Below are 27,848 nucleotides of genomic sequence, written 5' to 3'. Positions count from 1 at the left end.
TAATGAAGCTTTCGTATGACAATAAAGAAGCTGTCAAGTCAAATAGGGAGTGCCTGGTTCTGATTTTCATGTGGACAACAGTACAGTGTTGCCTTCAGCACTTGAGGTGCAAACAAGCGTTGTATTTGCCCCTGGAGAAAAGACCTTCAAGATGGATTATCATGAGGTTTCAAAAAAGAAATTGATTTAATTTTGTGAACTTAGAATTAAACCCTACTCATTTGTTGTATACGGCGTATAAGAGTAATTTCTCATTTCTTCTGTTTTATATTAATTTATTTTGAGTCCAGATTCTCCAGATTCAGTTGCCAAGAATAACTTGTGATTTATAATAGGCTGCGTTTTAAATGAATTTATTGTGAGAATCGATTATCTGGAGTTAGTGCCAAGGATAACTCTTGTATCAATATAGTCATTAAGCAATACTTAATTACCAAAGCAAATAAATTGTGCATGTATGAAATGTTGATTAATTATATGTATCCTGAATACCAATATGGTTATTCCAAAGGTAAACATACTATCATTAGACTTTATTTGTCTGTGATGAAGACAATATCTCAGGCAAGATTTAGCTCAGGAGACAAGGATAAAGAAGAGAGTTTTTTCCCCTGCCAGTCACTGAAGTGTCTAAGATTCATCAGACAGAAATTAATATTTATCAGTAAATGGTTGTTGAAAAGACTCAAAAATTTTTATCAGAACTCACCAGTTGTTGAAAGAGTGGTTGCAGTTGTTTGTGTGGTCGTTTCCAGAGAGGCACTGGCTGTAGTTGCCTCAGATATTTTAGTTGAAGCGGTCGTTGCCTCCTCTGCAGTGGAACTAGGGGTAGTTGTCTCTGTCAGTAGTAGGTGTGGGTATTTCAGTGAATGTTAGCAAGTTTCGATTACAAAATTATCATTCTGAGACCTGTTTGAAGAACTGGACGAACTGAAAAAATGAAGATATTCATGAACTGATACTGATCAAATAACGGAAGAAAACTGACAGGGGCCTACAGAAACCTACTTAAAATTGAAAATATTACCCCATTGTTAATATTTCACATAACGTTTATATCTAGGAATCTCTTTACCTTCAATAACTTGATAAATAATTTCAGTCTCTCCCAGAGTTCTTACTTAAATCTTTCGAATTACCAACTTTCCTGCACCTTTTATCATTCGGCTCTTTATGCACTAAGCTTTCGCTACCTGATGTCCACCGCCACAAATCAGTCGACGATTGCCGACAAAATGGAGATAGTATCGTACCCCAATGGGGTTCCAGCACTCTTTGGCCACTTGCAGCATAACTGCCACAAATATCTCAAAAAGGGAACCCTACTAATTATTTAAGGGAAGGTGAAAACCCACACTACTTCAAAACAGGACGCTTCTCTTGTCCAAGAAAATGCCAGCATGACCAATCGTCCCATCTGACATACGTTCCTGTTTATTGAAGGTTTATTAAAGGCTGTCAGTGAGAATCAAGGCAAGGGATACTTCATTTCACTTCCGCGGTGCCCTAGAGCCGGAACTTACACCATAGATATGGCCACTGCCCAAGCCCCCTCTCCATTGCAGGGGAGTTTGACAAGTAAGCAACAGTTACTGATGACCCAGCAGGTAGACCCTTGCACTCATTCAAATCACTCTCCGTATCTCACAGTGACCACAAAATGATCCATCAGTGAAAATCTATCAGATCTGAGCCTTTAATCTGCAGTTTAATGAAGCTTTCGTATGACAATAAAGAAGCTGTCAAGTCAAATAGGGAGTGCCTGATTCTGATTTTCATGTGGACAACAATACAGTGCTGCCTTCAGCCCTTGAAGTGCAAACAAGCGTTGTATTTGCCCCTGGAGAAAAGACCTTCAAGATGGATTATCATGAGGTTTCAAAAAGAAATTGATTTAATTTTTGTGAACTTAGAATTAAACCCTACTCATTTGTTGTATACGGCGTATAAGAGTAATTTCTCATTTCTTCTGTTTTATATTAATTTATTTTGAGTCCAGATTCTCCAGATTCAGTTGCCAAGAATAACTTGTGATTTATAATAGGCTGCGTTTTAAATGAATTTATTGTGAGAATCGATTATCTGGAGTTAGTGCCAAGGATAACTCTTGTATCAATATAGTCATTAAGCAATACTTAATTACCAAAGCAAATAAATTGTGCATGTACGAAATGTTGATTAATTATATGTATCCTGAATACCAATATGGTTATTCCAAAGGTAAACATGCTATCATTAGACTTTATTTGTCTGTGATGAAGACAATATCTCAGGCAAGATTTAGCTCAGGAGACAAGGATAAAGAAGAGAGTTTTTCCCCTGCCAGTCACTGAAGTGTCTAAGATTCATCAGACAGAAATTAATATTTATCAGTAAATGGTTGTTGAAAAGACTCAAAACTTTTTATCAGAACTCACCAGTTGTTGAAAGAGTGGTTGCAGTTGTTTGTGTGGTCGTTTCCATAGAGGCACTGGCTGTAGTTGCCTCAGATATTTTAGTTGAAGCGGTCGTTGCCTCCTCTGCAGTGGAACTAGGGTAGTTGTCTCTGTCAGTAGTAGGTGTGGGTATTTCAGTGAATGTTAGCAAGTTTCGATTACAAAATTATCATTCTGAGACCTGTTTGAAGAACTGGACGAACTGAAAAAATGAAGATATTCATGAACTGATACTGATCAAATAACGGAAGAAAACTGACAGGGGCCTACAGAAACCTACTTAAAATTGAAAATATTACCCCATTGTTAATATTTCACATAACGTTTATATCTAGGAATCTCTTTACCTTCAATAAGTTGATAAATAATTTCAGTCTCTCCCAGAGTTCTTACTTAAATCTTTCGAATTACCAACTTTCCTGCACCTTTTATCATTCGGCTCTTTATGCACTAAGCTTTCGCTACCTGATGTCCACCGCCACAAATCAGTCGACGATTGCCGACAAAATGGAGATAGTATCGTACCCCAGTGGGGTTCCTAACACTCTTTGGCCACTTGCAGCATAACTGCCACAAATATCTCAAAAAGGGAACCCTACTAATTATTTAAGGGAAGGTGAAAACCTACACTACTTCAAAACAGGACGCTTCTCTTGTCCAAGAAAATGCCAGCATGACCAATCGTCCCATCTGACATACGTTCCTGTTTATTGAAGGTTTATTAAAGGCTGTCAGTGAGAATCAAGGCAAGGGATACTTCATTTCACTTCTGCGGTGCCCTAGAGCCGGAACTTACACCATAGATATGGCCACTGCCCAAGCCCCCTCTCCATTGCAGGGGAGTTTGACAAGTAAGCAACAGTTACTGATGACCCAGCAGGTAGACCCATGCACTCATTCAAATCACTCTCCGTATCTCACAGTGACCACAAAATGATCCATCAATGAAAATCTATCAGATCTGAGCCTTTAATCTGCAGTTTAATGAAGCTTTCGTATGACAATAAACAAGCTGTCAAGTCAAATAGGGAGTGCCTGGTTCTGATTTTCATGTGGACAACAATACAGTGCTGCCTTCAGCCCTTGAAGTGCAAAGAAGCGTTGTATTTGGCCCTGGAGAAAAGACCTTCAAGATGGATTATCATGAGGTTTCAAAAAAGAAATTGATTTATTTTTTTTAAACATAGAATGAAATCCTACTCATTTGTTGTTTATGGCGTCTAAGAGTAATTTCTCATTTCTTCTGTTTTATATTAATTTATTCTGAGTCCAGATTCTCCAGATTTAATTGCCAAGAATAACTTGTGGTCCATTATAGGCTTCAGAGAAAATGTTATTTATCAAAGCAAATAAGTCATGGATGTATTAAAATGCTCATTAATTGTAGATTTCAAGAACCCTTTGGGATAATTAGAAATTATAGCATATTTTCAACTGATTTAACTTGCATGTGGTCAAGAGAGTATGTAACTCTAGAGAAAAAGAGGAAAATAGTATTTTTCCTGCCAATCACAGAAATGTCTAAGATACACTAGAAAGAAACCATCGTTTACTACTTGCGACGGATCATTGTTGATAAGCAAATGGTTGCGGAAATGGCAAAGGAAACTCTTACTAAGACTCAGAGCTCACCATTTGTTGAAGGAGTGGTTGTAGTTGTTGGTGTGGTTGTAACTGGAGTGGTAGTGTCCATGGAGGTACTGGTTGAAGTTGCCTCAGGTGTAGCTGTAGTGGTTGTTCCCTCACTTGTATTAGAACTACTTGCCTCCGTGTCAGTGGTAATTGTGGCTGTTTCGGTTTGAAGATATTGAAGGAATGAGAATGTTATTATTAAGTTTCCTCTAGAAAATAATCACTCTGAGACACACTGCAAAATCAGGAAGGATTGAAAAAATGAAGAAGATACTTCGTGGATTAATACTGGTCAAATAACAAAGGAAAGTTTACAGTAGCCTACCTAATATATATACAGCATATGTAGTTTTATATATATATATATATATATATATATATATATATATATATATATATATATATATATATATATATATATATATATATATATATATATACATATATACATACATATATATTTGTGTATAAGTATGTGCGTGTGTGTAGGTAAAAGAACATATATTTCTTTATGTTAGCAACAGTAATGTCTCAACTTATCGACTTCCTCACACTTTTCGTTGCTAAATATATCAGTCCGTCGATTCTGGCGCAAGGGCTTTATTTCTGCCATCGAGGAAGAAAGCTTTTCCAAAAAAAAAGTACAAGGTAATCGAGTTATTTTTTCCTTTTGGCTGATGAAAAGGTTAATCACGCAGAAAGATATATAATCTATCTTTTATATATATATATATATATATATCTATATATATATATATATATATATATATATGTGTGTGTGTGTGTGTGTATATAATTTTTTAATTAATCTATCTATATATGGTTAAATATGCATATGTATATATATTTATTTTTTATATCTATATATGTATATAATTTTTTATTTATATCTATATATGGTTATATAATTATGCATATGTGTATATATTTATTTTTTTATTTCTATCTATCTATCTTTCTATCTGTCTATCTATATATCTATATGTATATAATTTTTTAATTGTATCTATCTATATATGGTCATGTATGTATATGTATATATATTTAATTATTTTTTTATATCTATCTATCTATCCATATATATATATATATATATATATATATATATATATATATATATATATATATATATATATATATATATATATATATTATATTTATTAGTCACAAGTGTTCAAGTACCTGGTTATTACACAAATAATCACAGAATTCAAAAATTAACTCACTTCAGCCACACACCTGAACTCTCTTAACAATAAAAGTTTACGGCTGAGTACTCCAAAGGTAACAGTGATCCCCTAAAAGCTTATTAATCACGTGAAAAATCAGACTAAGTTTATCAAAACAAGTGTGAGGAATCAACAATTAAACAAGAAATATTCTAAAGTAAAAGGCATCATTCCATCAAACACCTTTAATCGTTTCCCTTGTCGTAATTCACTTAGGCAAAACTAAAGGAACAAAACATGTTTATCCCTTTGCCTTATGCACAAAATTAATCATCGTCACTGGTGGTCAATATATGAAGCACTGTTTTTATTTATAATTCGAATTCACTATCTAAAAAATTTACTATTACTTGAAAACAACAAAATTTAATTAATTCTTGAGTTAAATTACAAATGTTAATTTATGAAGAAATAAAATTAAGCTAAATTTAAACTATCAAGAATTACTCAAGATTTGAAAAGAAACTTTAGTAAATGAAAATTACCTCAAGTATGTAATGTTAAACTATTAAGAAATACTTAAAATGGTAAGTAAATGGATGTTAAATCACCACTATATAAAATGTGAAAAATCAAGAGATTGCAAGGACAAGAACACACAAAAATACACAAAGGATTTACCAAAAAGAATTTCACTAAGGCAAAAATCCCTTAATATACCTTATCATACCATGGTGAAATTCACTTTACCTTACATAAGCTTGCGAAAACTTAAAAATTTACTCCAGATGCAGATGCTCGATATTCAGAAAACACACTTTTTTGTTGGGTGTCGTTACGAATATACACACTTTTATTATGGTTATCAGATCTCAAAGGCTAAGATTAATATCAATGACCACACAAATGTTTTACGTTAACAATTTCTCTCTTTTGAAGAAAGAGAGAGAGAGAGAGGGACCCACACGAACGGTCTCTGAAATCAGAATGAGCAAATTTTTAGGATTCCAGCAAGAAATGAAACAATCAGAGGACGTCATTACCTGAGCAAAATGTTTTGAGGCCAAAACTAGCGTGTTAAAACAATACGTGATCAGAGCAATGTAATCTTAAACATGATGCAATTGATCGAGACATGTGCTTTTACTCTCAAAAAGGCGTACGTGACTCAAACAGAAAATCATATGGGATGCAATCAGAACAATACATGTAACATTGCGAAATCATTAGTCTTTTTCTCATATGAGACAAAAATCTTACACGATTCAACTGTTATCCCTACCTGTCAACACATTATCTTTCGTGATGACAGTTGAAGCAAAACAAAGTACTCGCTACCACACACACACGTTGGTGATATACTACGTTATTATTAAAAACGAATTAATTATTCTAAATTATGATGTTAAGTTATCTAAATAATTAACTCTTTTGGGATCTGACATTACAAAGACATTCATATATAACTAATACTAATATACAGAATACACAACAACTAGAACAGTAAATATATCAAAATCATGGAATGATATACAGGTAATATCATGAAAAAAATATATATATATGTATATATATATGCATATATATGTATATATGTATATAAGTATGTGTATATATATGTATATATGCTAAGAAAATCACAGTAGATGCACGTGACTTCAGTGTATAAGCGAATCCCACAGGAAAATAACAGGCAGAAGTTCAGTACCAAGCGCTTTCACGTTTATTAACACCCAACGATGCGTTAATAAATGTGAAAGTGCTTGGAACTGAACTTCTGCCTGTCATTTTCCTGTGAAATTCATTATATGTATATATATGTATAAATTATATATGTATATGTATATACACACATATATACATATATATATATATATATATATATATATATATATATATATATATATATATATATATATATATATATATATATATATATATTTTCATGATGTTGCCTTGTAATACGTATATCCTCCTATAATATTGACATATTTACTTTTTCATGTGTTATGTTTAATGATAATGGTTGTTGAAGTGTCATATTTAGTTTGACATCAGATCTCAAAAGTACTAATGATTACTTGATAGCGTAATTTAGAATTATTGTTATAATTTTAATAGTAACGTAATTTAGAACGAATATCTTTCTTGGTAAAGCGTATTATGTGAACACGTGTGTGTGTCCACAAAGGCTTGTTTCGTTTCAGTTGTCATCAGTTGAGATAAGAGGGAACGCTTTGTTTTGGATTAGCGATGACAGATTTGCAAAACAAACGCCGATTCGTCCCATACGGGCTCAAGACGAGTGATTTCATGTTGTTGCATGCGTTGTTTGAGTCACGTTCGCCACTTTGAGAGAAAGAATACGTGTCCTGATCAATTACGTCATGTTTTGTAAGATGCGTTCAAAACGTTTTGCTGGGATGACGTAACTTTCCTTCTAGAAGCTTCTCCATTGTATCTCGCACTTTTAAAACGCTTTTAATGACGTCACCTCCTGCTTCTAGAACTTTTGTATCTCGTACCCAAAATGCTTTAATGACATCATGTAATTGTTTCACGTATTACTGGAATCCTAAAATTTGTTTCATTCTGATTTCTGAGACCAGTCGATTTGGTTCCGTATCTCTCTCTCTCTCTCTCATTCCTTATTAGGAAGAGATTACTTTTAATGTAAATTTTTGTGGTCACTTTTAACATTAACTTTTGAGATCTGAATTTAGCAAAGTTATTTAGTTCGTAACGGCGCCTGGTAAAAAAGTGTGTATTGTGTAACGCAGCTGCAGCAAGTGATTTACAGAGGTTTTCACAAGTTGTGTAAGGTAACGTGAAATTTTACTTATTGATACCATGGTATGATAAGTTAGGAGGTTATGGTGTGATAAGTTAGGAAATTTTGAACAAGTGAAATCATTATTGATAAATCTTACGTGTATTTTTGTGTGTTTTCTATTTACAATTTCTTTATATTTTCACATTTTTTATGTTTGTGATGTAACATTTATTTACATAGCATTGTAAATGTTTCTTGGTAATTTAACATTGCATACTTAATTTAACATTGCATATTTAACATTGCATACTTAATTTAACATTGCATACTTAATTTAACATTGCATACTTAATTTCATTTATTGAGATTTTCTTTTAAATCTTGAGTAATTCTTGATAGTTTAAATTTTGCTTGATTAATTTAAATTCTGATAAAGTTTTTTGTGAATTAGTTTTGTTTCATAATTTAATTCAAGAATTCATTGAGTTTTGTGTTATTTTCAACTAATAGTAAATTTTTCAGATTGTGAATTCTAATTAATTGTGAATTCTAGTTATAAACTTTGAATCTGAAAATAAATTTTTGTATTTAACATTTTAGAAAAACAGTGTTTCATTTATTGATCACCAGTGAATAGGATTGATTGTGTGTGCATAAGGCAAAGTGATAAACATGTTTTGTTCTTTTAGTTTTGCTAAAGTGAATTAAGACCAGGGAAACAGTTAGAGTTTTTGATGGAGTGATGCCCTTTTACTCTAGAAGATTTCTAGTTTAATTTTTATACCTCACACATATTCTGACGAACTTAGTTTGATTTTTCAAGTGATTGATAAATAAGTTTTTTTTCTTAAGGGATCACTGTTACCTTTAGAGTACTCAGTCGTAACAATTAATGTTATGAGAGTTCAGGTATCTGGCTGAAGTGAGGTATATTTTGAATCTTGAGATTAGTTGTGTAATAACCAGGTACTTGATACGCATCGTGACAATATATATATATATATATATATATATATATATATATATATATATATATATATATGTGTGTGTGTGTGTGTGTATGTATGTATGTATGTATGTATGTATGTATGTATGTATGTATGTATGTATGTATGTGTATATTGCAACAAATGAAACTTCTTTCCAAGCAACCTCACCCGCTTTTACATCCATAACGTAACTAAGAAAGAAATAAAACTAATCTCAATTTTTTTTTAAATTACTAGAACTGTGGGTTTTCATTCATCCCTTTGTAAACTCTCTCCCTCATTCCCAGAATGGTTAAACCTTTAATCCTTCCCTCTGTTCAAAATGACTGTCTAAGGCCTTGTTTCCAGGTGACCTTTGAAGAGGCCTTCCTCGACAGCGTCAGATAACGGGCAAGGGAGGAGCCAAAAAAGAGAAAGTTGGCACCGCCCCCTGGCCATGGTAATCTCCACGAGGTCTGACTGGATGCCATGTGCGTGCTATAGAAAACAAGGCGAAGATTGACCTTTTACGCCATCTATCTGGATGTCCAGGCATAATCCCCCAAGTTTAGGTATAGGCGGTGCAACAGCAGTTGAGAGAGAGAAGCGCTCAGAGCTCCACCAAGGATTGATGTTCTTACCTTTGCCTGTCCCTTGTACCCTCCAAGTATTTGACCCCAAAGTTCGAACCAGTATACTTTTGTAGTGGCTTCCCCTCAATTCCCTCCTCCAGCATCGGTGCCCTAACGAACGAGGACATCGTCATCTTGAAGAAGGTAATGTACCAGAATAAGGTTTCTCAGTCATGATTCCTGTTATTTCTCTGTCTGGTCTATTTTCTATTTCCATTGTGCAATCACCCTCGGTAGTTTGTGGTGGAGCATCAAGTGTTAACGTAATTATGCTTTTAGTGTTGAACTGAGTTATTTGGCACCTTCTGTGCATTCCCTCAGTTCCCTTTGAGCATCTTATTACTCTTGTAATTAACCGTCTTACATATATTGCAGATAGGCCTCAGCTGTGGAAACACTCAGCTCTATCCTCATTTGCAGTGGCCTTATGGCACCCCTTAATCTACCCCTCTGTGATGTTCCTTTTATGAAGTCACTATCGGTGTAGAATATTTTCTCCTGAATAGAATTCACTCATTTAGCAGGACCTTATTATTACCTGCCTAGTAATTCATTATTCTTCTGATCTGTGTTTATGAAAATATAATTAATTAAGAGAACCCGTTAGTTTACGTAATCTTCCTTCATATGAAGAAGGCCCTAAGCCAGTATTTCTCTTGATTTATTTGTTTACGAAGTTGCCTAAATCAGTCTTTTAAGTCAGATGTGTAATGAAATACAGTAGATTTCTTGATAATGTAAAGAACTCCCTGCGATTATCCAGTGCTGCCCAGAATCAAGTAAGTATCTAAATTATATTCATAGCAATTGTTGACCTTGGCGAGTATGTAATTGCTTTGCAATTATCAGCGGAATAGCAACTGCTAGCTGGTCTGCATAAGTAGAGACGACCCTGGTATCATCCCCCTACATTTTAAGCACTTGATTAGAGCCAGTTCCACAGTGTAAGTGCGTGTCAAAATATTTTGTTTAGGTTTATGCTAGGTGCAAAAAGTGGCTGCAATCAGTGTTAGGTAATTGATAGGCCACGTGCATGCAAATTTAGTTCATGAGAAGAGGGACCGCATTAACCACTTTTTTTTGTGCTATTTGAATGTTTGCTGCATGTTTTATGAATAGGAGGCTAGGGAGCAACTCCGTCGAAGAGTTAATAAAAAGGTATAGAGCCCTTATTCCTTCATCCACGTGATAAGGACAATTTGAAGGTCTCGAATTCCCAGATAGGCACACTGTAGGCAACCACCAAGGCTTTGACTCCAGCTATTTTTGCATCGCTGGATTTATCCTCTCTCTCTCTCTCTCTCTCTCTCTCTCTCTCTCTCTCTTGATCGATAGGAGAAACTAGGAAGTATTTAGGAATCTAAAATTCCACTCTCAAGACAAGAGACTAGTAATTCTGACCCAGAATCTTCAATTCCAGACCACTTGGCTCCATCCCTAACCGTCCACCATCTTTAATTTTGAGTTCCATTGGGAATCCCATTGTTATAAACAATGCACATACAGAGCTCTATATAAATCCCTTTCTTACACTCACTAATTTTTATCCATGCGTCTGTGCACCTCGCCACATTTTTGAGAGTAGTAAACTTTTAATTCTTCAACTAAGTGGGATATTCCTTGGCGAGCCCGTAGTATTCCTGTAAATTTATTTATTGGCGAATATATCAGTGAGAATTTCCTCTTTCATTCATTACTGCGGGAGCCTCCTAGCGTGGGAAAAGGGTTGCCCAGGGAAGCCAGACAAGTAGTCAAGAGTAAGCCCCCACCCACCTGACTCATTCATTGATGGCAGATGTAACGAGACCAGCAGTAAACATTAGAGTACTATTATTAGTCACGTGCAAGCTAAGATTTGTTTTGATAGCAGAGAATAACAATTTCTTCCTTCCCCACGCATAACCTTTTGGCAGTCCTGACTGCCCGTGCATGTTAAGATTAAGCATTTTTGATAGTGCAAAGAAAATTTTCTTTACATATCATAAGTGTATAACCCCCGTAAACTTTTTATTAGTTCTGCAGCGTCTCTCTGCAAATATAAATATAAATAAAGGCTTACGTTAGCTTGGGCTAATTTTCGTTCATTATGTACAACTGAGTTTTCCTGAAATTTGTCTTATTCAGACATATTAATTTTCGTTTATTTCGAATAATTGAGTCTTTTCAGACACCCTGAAATTTGTCTTATTCTGACATACTAATTTTCGTTCATTTCGAACAATTGAGTCTTTCAAGCACCCTGAAATCCGAGTCTTATTCAGACATATTGATTTACGTTCATTATGAACAATTGAGTCTTTCGGACACCCAGAAATTTGTCTTTTTCAGACATATTAATTTTCGTTCATTCCAAACCAACTGAGCCTTTTCAGACACCCTGAACTTTGTCTTATTCAGACATATCAATTTTCGTTCATTACAAACAAATGAGTCTTCTCAGACACCCTGAAATTTAAGTCTTTTCAGGCAACTGAGTCTTTTCAGACAACTTGAGTCTATTCAGACACCCTGAATCTCTTCATTTCGAAGAGTATTGAGTCTCTTCAGATGTACTGAACCTGTTCACTCGAACAGCCCAAAGTCTTTTCATTCATACTGATTTTCTAACGAGTCATGCCCACATAAGCATTATCTCAAGATGTCTACAACATCCAGAGCCCAGCAAAATGAGGACTTCAAGTTCCAAATGTCTACTGGAAAGGACATGGGACTGTCAGGACAAGATTTGAGGGATTTGGTCCAAGAGAGAGTACACAATGCCAAGGTGGAATGAGAAGCGGAAAGAATACCCTAGGAGGAATGAGAAGAGGCAGAGCGACAGGAGAAAGAGAAAGAAAGAATAGCTTGGGAGAAACGAGAAGAGGCAGAAAGACAGGAGAAGGAGAAAAAAAGACAGGAGAAGAAGGAAAGGCAGGAGAAGGAGAAAGAAAGAATAGCTCAGGAGAAACGAGAAGAGGCAGAAAGACAGGAGAGGGAGAAGGAAAGAGCCCATCAGCTTACAATGGCAGCTCATGACATGAGCAACGCACCAACACCCTCTCCTCGCTCAACCCTCAGCAGTGTAGGCTCCCTCATAAAAAAATGGGACAAAGCCGAGCCTGAAGCCTGGCTTGACCATATTGAAAAGGTCCTGACTTCCTATTAGCCCTCTACTGAAGAAATGTCTCTGATCCTGGGAAAGCACCTTGAAGGGAAGGGTGCCATTGCAGTCAGTGCTGCCCACCAAGCCATTATAAAAGCTTTCGAAATAACTCCTGACCGTTTGAGGAAAAGGTGGAGGAATATGCCCAAGGAATCAGGCCATACCTGGTCTGAGTGGATTTTTAAAAAGACCCAAGCCTTGAAACGATGGCTAGGATCTCTCAAAGCCATGAGTGCAGACGAAATCCTCAAACTCTTCCAGCTTGAGGACTTCCTATTTTATGTCCCGCCAGCTCTCACCACTCATCTATGCGATATGGCGCCTAAGACAGTGGTCGAGTGCTGTCGTTGGGCTGACATATGGGATATGCATCATCCCCATCTTAGTTCCCATGGACGAAAATTATATCCCTCCTCTTCTGCCTCAACCAACTCCTAGCCAAGAATGGGCACCCCCATAAGAAACCCGTGTGTGGGTGTTGTAAGAGAACAGGGCACCCACTGAACAGTGCCGCTTGAAGGCTGAGAATTAGCCAGAAGGCCCCCCTCTACATCCTCAAATGGGACAACACCCAACAACCCATGCCTGGGTCGTGGATGAAGGGTAAATGGCCTGCTCCCTCCAATGGGACAGTGCCAGGTAAAGATCATAGCCAGACTTATTGGCCCGCTTGCGAAATTTATGGGCACTCCGCCCAGTGGGCAAAATGCCCTAGTAATAATAAGTCAAGTACACCTGTCCTTGCCTTGGCATTCACTGACCCAACATTCTTACGTCCTCAAGCCCAGGGTCCCATATATATGGCACTTCCCTGAGGTAGATGCCCCGCCAGCCAGGTCAAGGCATTTGATGAGTCTGGCGCACAAATGTCCCTAATATGAAGAGACAAATTTTCCCATGGTGCTACCATTAACAGACGTAAACTCGTCACAATTGAAGGTATCAATCACTTTAAGATGATACTTCTTACTGTCAAGTTGAGTATCATGAGACCTCATAGATCTGAAATCTGTGACCTTGCAGTAGCTAGATACATTCGTGGAGGTTATGACCTCCTCCTGGGAAAAGATTTCCAGGCCAGTCCTGTGCCAGTTCCAGGGCACCAAATAGAACTCCCTCTAGGAGATCCCAAACTTGAGTCACAACCCCTACCAGTGTCACTTGGGTGCGCTGAGCAGTGCCAAGTTCCACCCATCCCAAACTGTGAGCAAATTTCCGATACAATACCAGTGCCTGAGCCTGCCTTAGTGCCAGTACCAGAGCACGTCCCTGATCTCCTTTCCAGAGATCCCAGTCTGGGGCCCCTGTCTCCGCTAACCAATGCTGGTTAGAGAGATGGGTCCTCCTGACCACAGTGGAAGCTCACCCAACGTTCTGGCCTTGCAACCCATGCCATGAGCTGGTCAGTCTTACCTGCAAGCCTCTCACGCTCCCCACGACCACTTCCCCCCATCTCAGTCTGCCGCAGACACATCAGTGAGTAAGGATTCTGTCATGTCTCAAATGGCCGATGAACTCGAGGAACTGTGACGGATCATGGTAGAGCTTGCGAAGAAGGCCCCTGTGTCAGCCGTCAAAGAAACCAACATATGTGGCACCCAAATACCCTCCTCACACTAGGTGTCCACCAATTCCCCAGCCAAGACACACCGTCCCCCTAAGAGAGGTCCACAGAGAGGAAATACCACAGGTGTGGATAATTCCAGATAGCTTAAAGAGAGCCCCAAGCTCTCCTGTCACCCGCGCCAAACTACCACAATGCCATCCCTTTTCCCTACAAAGACTTTGGCACCTGTATCCAGAAGAGGATGTCAGGGTCCTTCATCTGTTTATTTTCCTTGTAACTTTGTAATTTGTTCTTTTCCTTTAACATTTCCTCTTCCTTAGTTTGATTATTAGTCACAGTTATTTTATACCTTACCAAGGCCCACATTTTACTAATTCCCTCTGCCAATGCAGAGTGCCATTGACAGATATCCCAATTTTATAAGTTCCATGACCTCCCTCATGCCTATCACAACATGATACATTTAAAATACAATATGCCATAGCCATTAGGTATTACTGTGTGAGTGCCAACTTGGCACAGTGCCATTATCGTAGATGTTGGCAAATAATCCTGCCGGAGAGTTGCGCCCTCTGGCTACCTTTGTGGCCTTCTTGGGCTACAGAATGAACCTAGCCGTTTTCCATAAGCTAAGGAATGTAATTTCAGCATATTTAATCATCATCTTTTATTAACAGTCATTGATTACTCTGAGTCTCATCTATTCTCTTTGTGAATCTCTGTAACGAATCTCGAGTCTCAGACTCGCAACCTTGTGTTATAGTGCCTGAATAGCACTGAACCGTAGCTCAAGTATCGTGGAAACCCCCAACTAAGCCCACATTTACCTTATTGTAATGCCTCTTCAAGGCAGATTGACTGCATGTATGCAAAACTCGTACTTGAGTTATTATTAAGAGTGCATGAAGTATCTCTAGAATTAACCTAGTATTAATTCTTATTTTTAACTGTACTGTTACATTGTGAATATACTTTGATTGACATTCATCATACGCTGTTTAACGTAATAGGAACTTATGATAAGAATAAGTACATTTTAGCAGCAAGTATTTATTCTGCATTAACGTAAATGTCATTGTTGTTTTGCCTCTTGAAATTAATTGCTACGGAGAAGTTTTAAGTTAAATTATAAGACACCAAAGGGAAATGAGAGAGAAGTAAAGTGGAGTCTTTAAGTGGGTTTGCTTGCTAGTAATCATTCTCACCCGATCTAGGGTGTGAATGCTAGCTTAGTTGGGGAGGTGCGACGAATGAAACTTCTTACCAGGCAACATCACCCGTTTTTACATCTGTAACATAACAGAGAAAGAAATAAAATTCATTTCAATTGTTTTAATTACTAGAACTGTGGGTTTTCATTCGCCCCTTCATAAACTCTCTCCTTCATTCCCAAAATGGTTAAGTCTTTAATCCTTCTCTCTGTTCAAAATGACTGCCTAAGGCCTTGTTTCCAAACCAGGTAGTGGTTCGAACACTCCCAGGGCCGAAGCAGTTATCGATTATAATTCCCCTTGGATTCAAGTTAATTCCGAGTTATATGAATTGTATGTTAAACAATATTTGTGAACTATATATATATATATATATATATATATATATATATATATATATATATATATATATATATATGTATATATATATACATACATACATACATATATATATATATATATATATATGTATATATATATATATATATATAAATACATATATATGTATGTAAATATATACATATATATATAAATACATATATATATATATATATATATATATATATATATATATATATATATATATATATATATATAAATAATGAAATAACATGCTTGTTTCGCAGAAATAATTTTGACTCACATCAGGAACGAACCTCGTTGAAGGAAAAGGAAAAATAGTTATTATATAAGCATGATGAGATAAAACTACAATTACATTTAGTTGTGAATTGAAATCCAGTGAGAAGAACGAATTTCAAACAACGGATTAAAGAAAACAGTCAGTCAACTCACAAAACAGGGAAAACTACAGTGTGGCAATGATGATGGACACACCAGATTTCATGATTAAGTTAACTGCTATATTAATTGCACATTCACACAAATGGCTGGATAACCTAACAGGAACGTGTGGCAATCTACTCACCATTGTGAACCCAAGTGTAGGTAGAGTCGGCCTCTGAAAGTTCCTCCAAGGGAATGATCATGTTGCTGAAGAGGCAGTTGGTAACTCCAGGATCTGTCAGGCAAAGGAGGACTAATCATTGATGGGTCTTGCTGTTATTGCTGTTGATTTGAGTTACTAAATCTCTTCAGCTGTAGAACATTTTCCCAAAACTATTTGAATTGGAGTTATTTTAGCATGAGCAGAACAACTTTTTTCTCCCAACATGCAGATAATAGTTTATCATATGGTTCTTTTTAGAGCCATTTACACACACACATATATATATATATATATATATATATATAATAATATAGAATATATATAAAAGCACCAGAAGGGTAGAAAGTTATAGCTACATTTCGGAGACACTGTCTTCTCCCTCAATATAGCTATAACTTTCTACCCATTTGGTGTTTTTATGGGCTCCTTTTATTAGATGGATTTCTATTTTAACAGAAAAAATTTCAGTCTTATATATATATATACATATATATATATATATATATATATATATATATATATATATATATATATATATATATATATATATATATATATATATATATATACATATATAAATAAAAGAATTACAGGAGAAATAGACTTGTGAGAGACATGCTTTTACTTCTTTATCTGATATATATATATATATATATATATATATATATATATATATATATATATATATATATATATATATATATATATATATATATATATATATATATATATATATAATGTGTGTGTGCATGTGTATGTTTGTGCTTTCTGCATCTTCTACAAGGCACTGTAAAGCCTCCTCAACCCACCTCTAATACATTAATTGAGATTCGGTTAGATGCCCCATGTGCCCCTAACATAAGGTCTTACCATTCTAATACCTTTAACTGCCATCAATCCTTTCACGACCTCCAAATTACAATTTTCAATAACCTTTCGATGTCCATTCTCTCCTTATGACTTGAACACCACAAAACACTCTAATCCATTCATCCTATACAGTAACATGTTTACATCTTCGTATCTCCACGTTTCAAACTTTCAGTTACTGTATTGCACAAACAATTAATTTTACCTGATTAAGTAAGTCTGTAACATGCTTTCAGCAACCAGACTTTATTTCCATAGAGGAGAGTTGACTCAACATTCCAGCTTTAACTTCCACAGACATTTCACTCTCTTACAGCTCTCTTGCATGAGTTATAATGCCTCTTACCTTACCCTACCATTCTCGGCTACACTTACCTATACAATTCAAGTCTGCCATTCTTCCACGGCTCTTACTTACTCTTCTTGCTGCTTCTTCATGCTTTCCTCCTGAATTCTTAGCCTTCATCATGACTGATCCACAAAAATGAGCTACTCCACGCCTCATTCACGATTTTTTCCTATCCCATAAATTGTCACGTGTTAATGTGTGCGGTTTATTCATGCAAATCTCATAAAGTGCAATAAATGGTTCACTAGCTGAAACATAAATGTCGTACGATATTTACGACTTCTGATCCGACACGGGATTGTTTTCTTTGTTCGAATGTGTATAGATAACAGAAAAAGAAATCAAATGCTGAAAATTTTCAGGAAGTGCCACTTCTATTGCATCCTTAATTCCTTTGTTGTCATACTAATAAGATCATTTACACATCCCTAGTTCCCACCTTTTGGTTTTACCCAGTCATTTCTCTTCCAGCAAAGCGCAAAGAAATTCGTTCGCAGTTATCAAATAAACACTTTCATTTTAGTTTAGTAGAGAAAGAAAAGAAACACATGAAAGAGCAAGACTAAAAAAGCGGAGTCAATAAGTAGTTAGAAAACAATTACCTTTGTTGATGAGAACGCTGACAGCCGTACAGGACACATTGATCATGCATTTTATTCGACAGTAACCTGACAATGAGAAAGCAGCATGTTGATAATATTTTAAACAGTAAGCATCAAGAATCTTATGCAGTTGTTGGTTTGGTTGCTTTTTATCTTCAGCAAGAACCCGGCTCAAAATGTCTAACTTCGTACCAAGTCATACAGACAAATGCGTGAAATATTATTTTGTTATGATTAACAATAGATAAGAATACCCAGACCTCCGCCACTCAACTTTGCCTGTGTTAACGTTTGTTTGGAGATTTTGTCTTCTGCTCTCTTTGCATAAGGTTGCTGGGCAGTCTTTGGTTTTGTTTTTATCTATATTGTTTATCTATATTTTATGAATTTTAATGAACTTTAGGGCAATTTTAGATTGATTTATTCATTATTCAACAGATTCCCAGAAGATGGAATAACGAGTTATTACGAAACGTTAGAAATACAGAATTGTGCTGAATTCAGTACGTTTCCCAGTGCACCTTCACGCTGATGTGTCCTACCCTGTTTTTATATACATATATATATATATATATATATATATATATATATATATATATATATATATATATATATATATATATATATATATATATATATATGTATATATAAAATATATATATATACATTTATACATTTATATATATATATATATATATATATATATATATATATATATATATATATATATATATATATATATATGTGTGTGTGTGTGTGTGTGTGTGCGTGTGTACATGAAATGCTTAAGGATATTGATATATTATATTGTTGGTTTTTTTGGGGGGTTAAGCATTTCTTTAGATATTCTGGGTAAGTGAAATACATGAATCAGTGCCTGCGTGCTGCCTAATCAATGCCTACCTGTTGACAAGTCAGTGCTGAGAAAGTCTGTGGGTGGTTTCGCTTCCCATGGAGACAAAGTTCATAACTTTCCGATGTTCTGTTCATATCGGAATGCGCCCGATAAGCGGAAACCGTCAAGTTCCGGTAATCACTCGTGCGTGAGTGCGCTCGCATGGGCGAGTAATAAGAAGTGTGAATGTTCCATTTTGAAAACAGGCTAAACATTGGGGGTCTTGATTTCTTTGTGAAAAGATCCGCTTGGTTGGTGGACTTTGAGTACTGCCTGGGAGGTGAGCTGGAACTTTATTTTCAGAGACTTGAATGGGTTTTATTAACTTTGTTTAATACGTACTTATTCTTTGCAGCCGTTGCCATGCTGAATGTCTTTTCCCCCCATTTATTTTTTTATCTGCTATGGCTCTTTGATTTTATTGATTTTGACTTTACCATGTTCCAATTTTGTGCATTTCTTTTGGGGTCGGTAACGTGGAAAAAGATCCCACATTTATTTTTCTCTGTGGCTATTTTTAAAAGTTGTTTTGTTTCCTCAGATGTATTGAAGAGAGGTCAATATAAATGGAGAGGAATGCAACTTATCATGACTACGGTCGTGCTGACTTATTTAGACTCTCTCGTTTTAAAGACTCAACTAGTGGACGTTGATGGCACTGTTATATTTCTTACTTGGTTAATTGGGTTGACAATTCTGGGGTGTAGCTATTCCCATTTCATTCCTATTTTGATTCTCATCTACTTGCCATGTTAAATTGCTGAATAAATTATAATTTTGTACACATATTTTCGTTGTTCTTCCTTAGTTCAGTTAGTGACTTGGAAACGAGAGAGAGAGAGAGAGAGAGAGAGAGAGAGAGAGAGAGAGAGAGAGAGAGAGAGAGAGAGAGAGAGAGAGAGAGAGAGATGTGCTGACCCAGTATGCAGGCTGGCCATTGGTACTGGGAATCTTTGAGATATAGGTTGATATGACATTGTTCTTAAACAGATGTGGAAGAAGGTTATGATCCTATCTGACCTGGTTTATTAGGTATAATATATATATATATATATATATATATATATATATATATATATATATATATATATATATATATATATATATATATGTGTTTACAAAATAGACAATGGAGCTAACGAATGGCATTCTGTTTTTTTCCATTCATTGAAATAGTTTCGATTAAAATAAACGATTAAAATAATTTGTGTATAAAAGATAAGATAGGCAATAGACACATTACATACTCATTTATACCACATTAGCAGTTAAAAAAACAGAACAAGGGGAAAAGCCAAGCAGAGGCAAGAACCACAAAACACCTACCCACAATGGTAGCGTAAAGCAAACTAACAAGAAATCCAGAACAGGAGGAGAGAGAGAGACGGGGGCGGGGGGCGGGGGGGGGGAGCACAGACGCAGAGGTTAAAAACAAGAGCAAACTATGCAATGAACAGGTGGGTTGACGCTGATTGGTGACTGAGGTTAGGGACGGTCAATTTGATCATTATAGATTCAAGGGTAGCCAGTTCCTCCATACTTCGTGCTCTTCCCGCAATACTGAAGTCCTTGGCGTCTATGTGTTTTGCAAGTCTTGCTATGGTTTCTCACATTCGACTGATCAGGATTAGATAGTCGACTACCTGTTCTATAGCTAATCCCCTGGTGAGAGGAGATTCGGATCTTTAGCAGCCCTGCTGGTACCTCCGATGTATGTGCCCAGATTAGATCAGGACAGGTATGTTTGTAGATTACACCGGAGGTAAACAGGGGCTGATCCTATCCTTGAAATGGAAGAGGGACCCGATGGTTCGGGGGGTCATCGGGATTAGCTTAAGGTTGAGTGCAGGTAATTGTCCATTGAATAATCTAATACGTTTTTTCCTGAATCTGTTTATTTTAATCGCTATTTCAGCCTGGAAAATGTATGAAGCGATACGAAACGTCGGCTTCGTAATAAATGGATAGAAAACAGAATGCCCTTCCATAGCTCCATTACGTTTACTGTCTGAGTGTCTTCCGCTTTATATATATATATATATATATATATATATATATATATATATATATATATATATATATATATATATATATATATATATATATATATATATATATATATATATATATATATATATATAAATGTTTACATATAACTCAAAGTGTGTTTATATAAAAATCGTATTTTTCAGTTGTCTAACTTCAAATCCATCACGTTTTACTCTTTGAAATTAGATCCTATCTTGGTATTGTCATCACTAAAGTATCAACCTCATACAATTCTAGACGAAACTTTTTTTTCTACTTTAAATTTTCCACTTTTACGGATTTTTTTTTTCATTGGACTTTACTTTTGCCCAAATATGTTTTAATGGCATAAACAACATCATATATACATAATTACAAAAACAACATCATATATATATAATTATATAAACAATATTATATATATATATATATATATATATATATATATATATATATATATATATATATATATATATATATATATATACATAATTAACAAAAGTAGTAGTTAAAGTCAATGTAAAGATGGTTGTTTTCTAAGCGAGTAAATGTTTGCCAGAAATACTTCGACATCAAAGATTCATTCGTGAAATTCATGATATATTTGACTCCCTGAATAATCTATAGTGTACTCTAATAAGGTATAGAAGTAGTTCTGTGTATGTAACTACGACATTCAATAACTTGATAAGTTGGAAGATTATGGTTCCTCCATGTACTTATAGCAGGTAAAGAAAATCTGATGAAATGGCAGGTTAATGTTGGCCTCCTGTAATGGTTGTGATGAGAATCTTTGACAACAGTTGTCAGTTAATCCATTATGAGAACAATTCGACTACTTCCCAAAGCTTGATTCGTCTTTGCTGTGTTACTTTCTTGTTCTCTTGAAGAAAATGCGTATTCCTTGATCTACAAGCCTGTGCCTTTACGTACTTATCATCATTATTCACCCTTCGCGAAGTGGCGCTCTTCTGCACGTTTTAAGAATCGAGACAAAACTGGGATTTCTTGTTCAGGGAGGAGATGCACGACACGAGATCAGCGTGAAAGAGAAAGCAACAAATACATTTGGTCATTTGCGAACCCAAAGAAGTTAGACCGAAAGTGCTGTCACATGGGCACATTTTCTGGCATCTTGCCTTCCGAGTTTGGCCAAAAATGCCAGTACTGGAGGAAAGACTGATGTCATACGTTTTCCATCTTGTCGCCAGGATTGGCATCTTTTGCTTATGTGGGACGAATAAAAAAGATTTTGCCAATACCTTTCTGTATTTGACAGCAATACAAATTGAATCAACACTAAGTCGTTTTGACTAAGTTTATTTAATAGTGTTATATTACTTAATACATTCTTAATAGTCCTAAACAGTTAACAGTTTCAGTAATAGGCTAAGCCTGTGGTGGCATGAAGGCTACCGTGATCTAGCCACATCTACAGAAAACGAGCAACTGCCTCTGGAACATACTGTTCAGAATGATAAACATTCACTGAAAATGGACTGTATACATTTCATTACTTGGCCAGGAGAATATACAGTAAGTGCTGCCCTAGAAGAAAAAGGGAGAAGCTTGTGTGCAGTAGAAAAGATTATGCCGTGTGACAGCTCCTTTAAGCAGTGAGATATTAATTCTTCTCTCGGTAAGTGTGTTGTCATTGATTATTTATGTCACTGCAGGGATATATGCGTTTTGCAGTAAGAAAAAAAAAATGCATATTTTGCAGGTGTGTTTCACTTGACTTTCAGGCAAGAGTAAGTGTGTCCTTGTAAGCCAATTCAGGGATAAAAATGAATTGTTTAACTCATAATACTGATGGAATTCCCTCTTTGTCCCGATTCCTAAACTGAACAGCCTAGTCAAGATATGAAATAGTGCAACCATCCGATTTGTTTCATTCTATTTAGAATTAGTCCTTCGGTACTGCTCTTAAGATAAACTCTCATTTAGTACCTTGAGCCAACATTGCTGAGATTTTATTTGTTATTCTGCGGCGAATAATATCTGATTATATATATATATATATATATATATATATATATATATATATATATATATATATATATATATATATATATATGTATATGTTAAAGACCCTTGTCGAACCTTGACAAAAGGCCTTTGGCCTTCCCTGAGTTCAGTTGGTATCCAGTAGCTGGTAACCGACAAGTTCCTCTTCTTCTCTCTCTCTCTCTCTCTCTCTCTCTCTCTCTCTCTCTCTCTCTCTCTCTCTCTCTCTCTCTCTCTCTCACCTATTCTGTCGAAGGTGTGTAAATCAAACCCTAAAATTTCAAAGTTTAACAACGAATTCATGGAAGATGGATATTAAACCCATTAAGCATTACCCCGAAGCAAAGTAAATAATTTTATGTCAAATATGATTCGGGAGGATTATTTCCTGTCCCTCACCAAGTCTCTAAACCAACCCCCATTTCAGTGAAGTCTGTTACACATAACTTTCTAAGCCATTTCTGTCATTGGTTTTATTATGAACAACCACTTCCCACATCGGCCATTTTAAATGCTCGCTTATATAGGAGCATATCCCCCCCCCAATTAATTATGGATCCATTGAAACATTCCTGGACCCATCTCTATTAAAATCTAGTTTACAAAAACGCACCAAAAGACTTGAGATAAATGGTAAATAATGACAAAAAGAACAATCACTAAATAATCAATTCGTAAAGGTTAGTAATTTTTCGAAGTCTCTACTTACTCTTAAACAAATGGGAATCTCGATTCTCAGTGTGTCCAACACATCCTTATTGATTGGGCCGTCACACAAGAGTGGGCAATCTATTACAAGCCTATTTGCACCAAGCGTTTTCGTAATGCCTGTATGAACATACATATCCGTTTCAAACCTCAGAATCCTATTCTACACAGACCAAAAGATTCCATGCCTTAATGATGGAAATTTCCTTTATTGACATATGTCGCTGTATCTGAGCACCCTCCGAACAATGTTCAGGTCACTGATCGATCAGTTGCTGAATTTACTTTTGTTCTCATGTGGACGGAATCTCTGTGGTTTCCAACCACCTTCGGAAAGACTAACACGGCTGAATCTCAAAAGTCACTGTATTCTAGGTGCTGAGTCAACATTTAAGACATCTACAAACTTGTTGAATGCGGCAAGCATTCGTATGTTACGAATACATCCATATATATTTAACATATACTTATACATACATATATATATTTATATCAGATATCAGATTTTTTGCCGCAGAATAACAAATAAAAAATTAATGCTTCCTCAGTGTACTATATATATATATATATATATATATATATATATATATATATATATATATATATATATATATATATATATATATATATATATATATATATATATATATATATATACATACACATACATATATATGTACAGTATATGTATTATATATATATATATATATATATATATATATATATATATATATATATATATATATATATGTAATGTATTGTAATATGTATATGTAATCATGAAGCTACAAATGTCTCTTAATATCAAATTCACGCTACCTCAGGAATATCCCCGATGGGGAATCGAGACCCGGCAGTACCAATCCATTTATCACTTATAAATTCCCCTTCGGTGATAATTCCCCGTCGGGGATATTCCCGAGGCAGCGTGAATTTGATATTAAGTGACATTTGTAGTTTCATGATTGTATATAAATCACGGTGTAATAAAAAATTTCATATATATATATATATATATATATATATATATATATATATATATATATATATATATATATATATATGAATTTTATATAAATGTATATATATTTTGTATTTTATATATATATACATATATATATACGTATATGTATATGGATATATGTATATATGTGTGTGTAACCGGTTGGCATAACAAATACTCTGAAATAGAAAGGTGAATTATTTCGTTTAGGCAGACTCTTTCACATGAGAACCAACGCACCCAACACCAGGCAGCATTAAAAATAGTTGATGTAACATTTTGCCTCAGACGGTTACGGAATAGAAAGATCAAGATTTCCGAGAGAAGTGAGAATTTTATTTGTATTTATGGAAGAGTTCTTTCGGAATATCCACAGAGAAACTTTTTCTCGGGTTTGTATTAAGTAGTTATCGTTGCAATAATTATATTAATGATAATTACAATCAAATAGTAAATTAAATTTAAGGGATACCAGAGGGGTTACTTGAGATCTGAGAGGCAAATAATGCTCAGTATCAAAGGTCTTATTGTATCACTTATTTTCTGCCTGTAAAATCGTTACGTCATCGGAAAACTCCACATAGAATGGGCTTAATTAACGGGCGTCTGAATGTCAACTTACATGAGCAGGAGACTTCCCTCTCCTCGAGGGCAATGAGGTGCTGCGGAAGAGTTCGTCCGACCTCGAAAGCAACGGGACGTTTGGCTCTGGCGCTCTTTGGAACAATAATAAGAAGAAGAAGAAACATCACCGAGACCTTGGTGATCTGCCGCCCCAGCATGAAGGGAAGAAGAGACCATCCAACCCTTCTTTTGGGAGAAACAGCTCCGCCTTTCCCGTTGCAAGCCATGGCAACCTGGTTCAATATGAAGCAACACTGATCAGAATAATTATCATCATGAGCCAGTGTGCCTTCGAAAAAGCACTGTTGCTCGTTCGTGTTTATTCACATCTTTGATTACATAGATTACACACTAAACTGAGAAAAGTAATTACATAGATTACATTCTTAACTGAGAGCATGTATCACACTGAGCTAAAATTGACAGTCGATGAAGCATTAGTAATATGCAGTTTCATCGCAGCTGTGACCTCTTGTAACTTATCGACTTCCTTGCACTCTGTAAATATGCTTATTAGTATATCGCTACAGGACTCGAATCTAAGAGCCCTAGATCCTTGACCCGTTACTGCTGTTTGGGAGCTTCGAGGATGACAAGAGGGGAGCATTGCCTCAGTGCTTTGATGATGTCAGACATCGAGGAAATTGGAAGCCTTGCGCCTCAGCTGCTGATTGAAGAAATATGCAGTCAGGCCATTTTTTTGTTCTCTTGGCAACAGTTTAATTTGTCTTTGCTCCTCCGGTCAAAGCAGACTTTGTGATGAAGACTTGAACTGTAGTTGCGTTTTAGTGTCTGCACACTGGAGAGGGAGCATGACGCTCCTAACTGTATGTGGATTTCTTGAGTATATTTGGTCTCCAGTTCACTTTTTTTTTTTTTCCATCCATCGAAATATGACCATTGGACAATTGTTGACTAATATTGATGTGCAGGAAAAACGAATTATTAGAATAATTGAGAAAACTCAGTATAAAATCAATTCTCAAAATGCAGCCATTTTATTCAGTAATAATAATAATAATAATAATAATAATAATAATAATAATAATAATAATAATAATAATAATAATAATAATAATGGAATCCTAGAGGGGGATAAATGGAAAACTTTCACTCTACGTGGCAGGATTCGAACTAGTGCGGGTGAGATTCCTTTAGCAAATACATTCTCATATCATCTGTCTCGTTGTATGAAAACTGAAGAAAAATACCTCATAGTTCGAGGTCTAGCATTTTGATCCACACATCCAATTCCCTCGTTTTATACCTTCACTGAGCAAACAAAACCCATGTTTGCGGCTTTCCTGTTAGAAAGCTCTCTTAGAAGAACGAGATTACCTGACTTGATAATATATGATACTTAGAATTCAATGAAACTCGTTAAATTCTTTTCCTGTTGTGATTCAATGAAGAAAACGAGAAGTTCTGGTAAGTTTTAGCTCATCAGGTCAATAGCTGAAATGTCGTCGCTTATTTAGCATTGAAGGTACTTCAGTATAACAAGTTTCTTTGGTATTCGGGTAACAATAGAAGCAGAGGCAGATAACAATAAATAAACAAGTAAATATAACAATAATTTTTTCCTGGAAAGTTGACCCGTTAAGTATTTCATATTTGCGAGGCTTCGACAAAGTCTGCATATCATTTCCTGTATTTCAATAGAAAAAAAAATGGGGAGGATAACTGGTGGATTTGAGCAATAACTCATAGGTCAAGAGTCATCTCTATAATTAAAAAAAAAATGATACCAAGGAACGTCGCGACCTTTGTAAGTATTGATATATGTTGGTTCAACAGCATGAAAGCGGCTGCTTCTGTAATTGCGGGTTGGAGATGAGATATACGTTGTTAAGAAATGGACATATTTATATATGACATATCGTTTAGTTAACCTATGGGATTGCAATATCCTGACTTTCCTACATCGTGATAGACAGTTCTTTGTGAGAGGAAAATTTCAGATAATTTTCATTGGCCAATTTAGCTCCAAGGAACATACTGAGAGAAGCGGCAGAAACATGGCGAGAATTATTACTAAGAGAGATCAAACATTAATGACTCATGTACGCCGTTGTAGAGTTCAATAAGGTTGTCAAAACTAAGACGCTCACTTTCAGGTGATTATTTTCAAGTGGAAATCTGACACAGTTACCGGCTCCATTGAAATAATGCTAACAATAACAATCTGCCTAATCGTCGGTGAACACTAGTAAAATTCAAGCCACAGAACATTCTAATTGTTCCAAAGCCGTTGTGCTCAAACGCAAACGCTCGAAATTTGTCT

At 35.5% G+C, this 27,848-nt stretch overlaps 2 protein-coding genes across 2 annotated transcripts in view; one reads left to right on the top strand and one right to left on the bottom strand.

The window, feature by feature from the left end:
* LOC136829717 (uncharacterized) overlaps window positions 1-27,848 on the top strand; it is a 210,221-nt gene that overhangs the window by 144,379 nt on the left and 37,994 nt on the right. The gene's annotated exons all lie outside the window — the stretch shown is intronic.
* LOC136830010 (integumentary mucin A.1-like) lies at window positions 67-26,855 on the bottom strand. The gene is made up of 7 exons (XM_067089187.1): window positions 26,832-26,855; window positions 25,563-25,797; window positions 18,300-18,365; window positions 16,458-16,550; window positions 4,068-4,223; window positions 710-838; window positions 67-131 (listed from the first exon to the last, which is right to left on the bottom strand). The coding sequence occupies exons 1-7, from the start codon at window positions 26,853-26,855 to the stop codon at window positions 67-69; spliced, it is 768 nt and encodes a 255-aa protein (XP_066945288.1).

This window comes from Macrobrachium rosenbergii, chromosome 45, assembly GCF_040412425.1.
Source record: "Macrobrachium rosenbergii isolate ZJJX-2024 chromosome 45, ASM4041242v1, whole genome shotgun sequence".
Classification (NCBI taxonomy): domain Eukaryota; kingdom Metazoa; phylum Arthropoda; class Malacostraca; order Decapoda; family Palaemonidae; genus Macrobrachium; species Macrobrachium rosenbergii.
The sequence above is the reverse complement of the archived record's forward strand: the minus strand, read 5'-3'. Positions and strand labels throughout refer to the sequence as shown.

Bases quoted from the DNA above. Each gene is read 5' to 3' on its own strand.
- LOC136830010 (XM_067089187.1), bottom strand. From the start codon at position 26,855: ATGGGTTTTGTTTGCTCAGTGAAG. The intron at 16,551-18,299 runs GTAATTGTTTTC...TTTGCCTGACAG, and splicing joins CAGCGTTCTCATCAACAAAG to ATCCTGGAGTTACCAACTGC. The intron at 4,224-16,457 runs GTGAGTAGATTG...AAACCGAAACAG, and splicing joins CTACACTTGGGTTCACAATG to CCACAATTACCACTGACACG.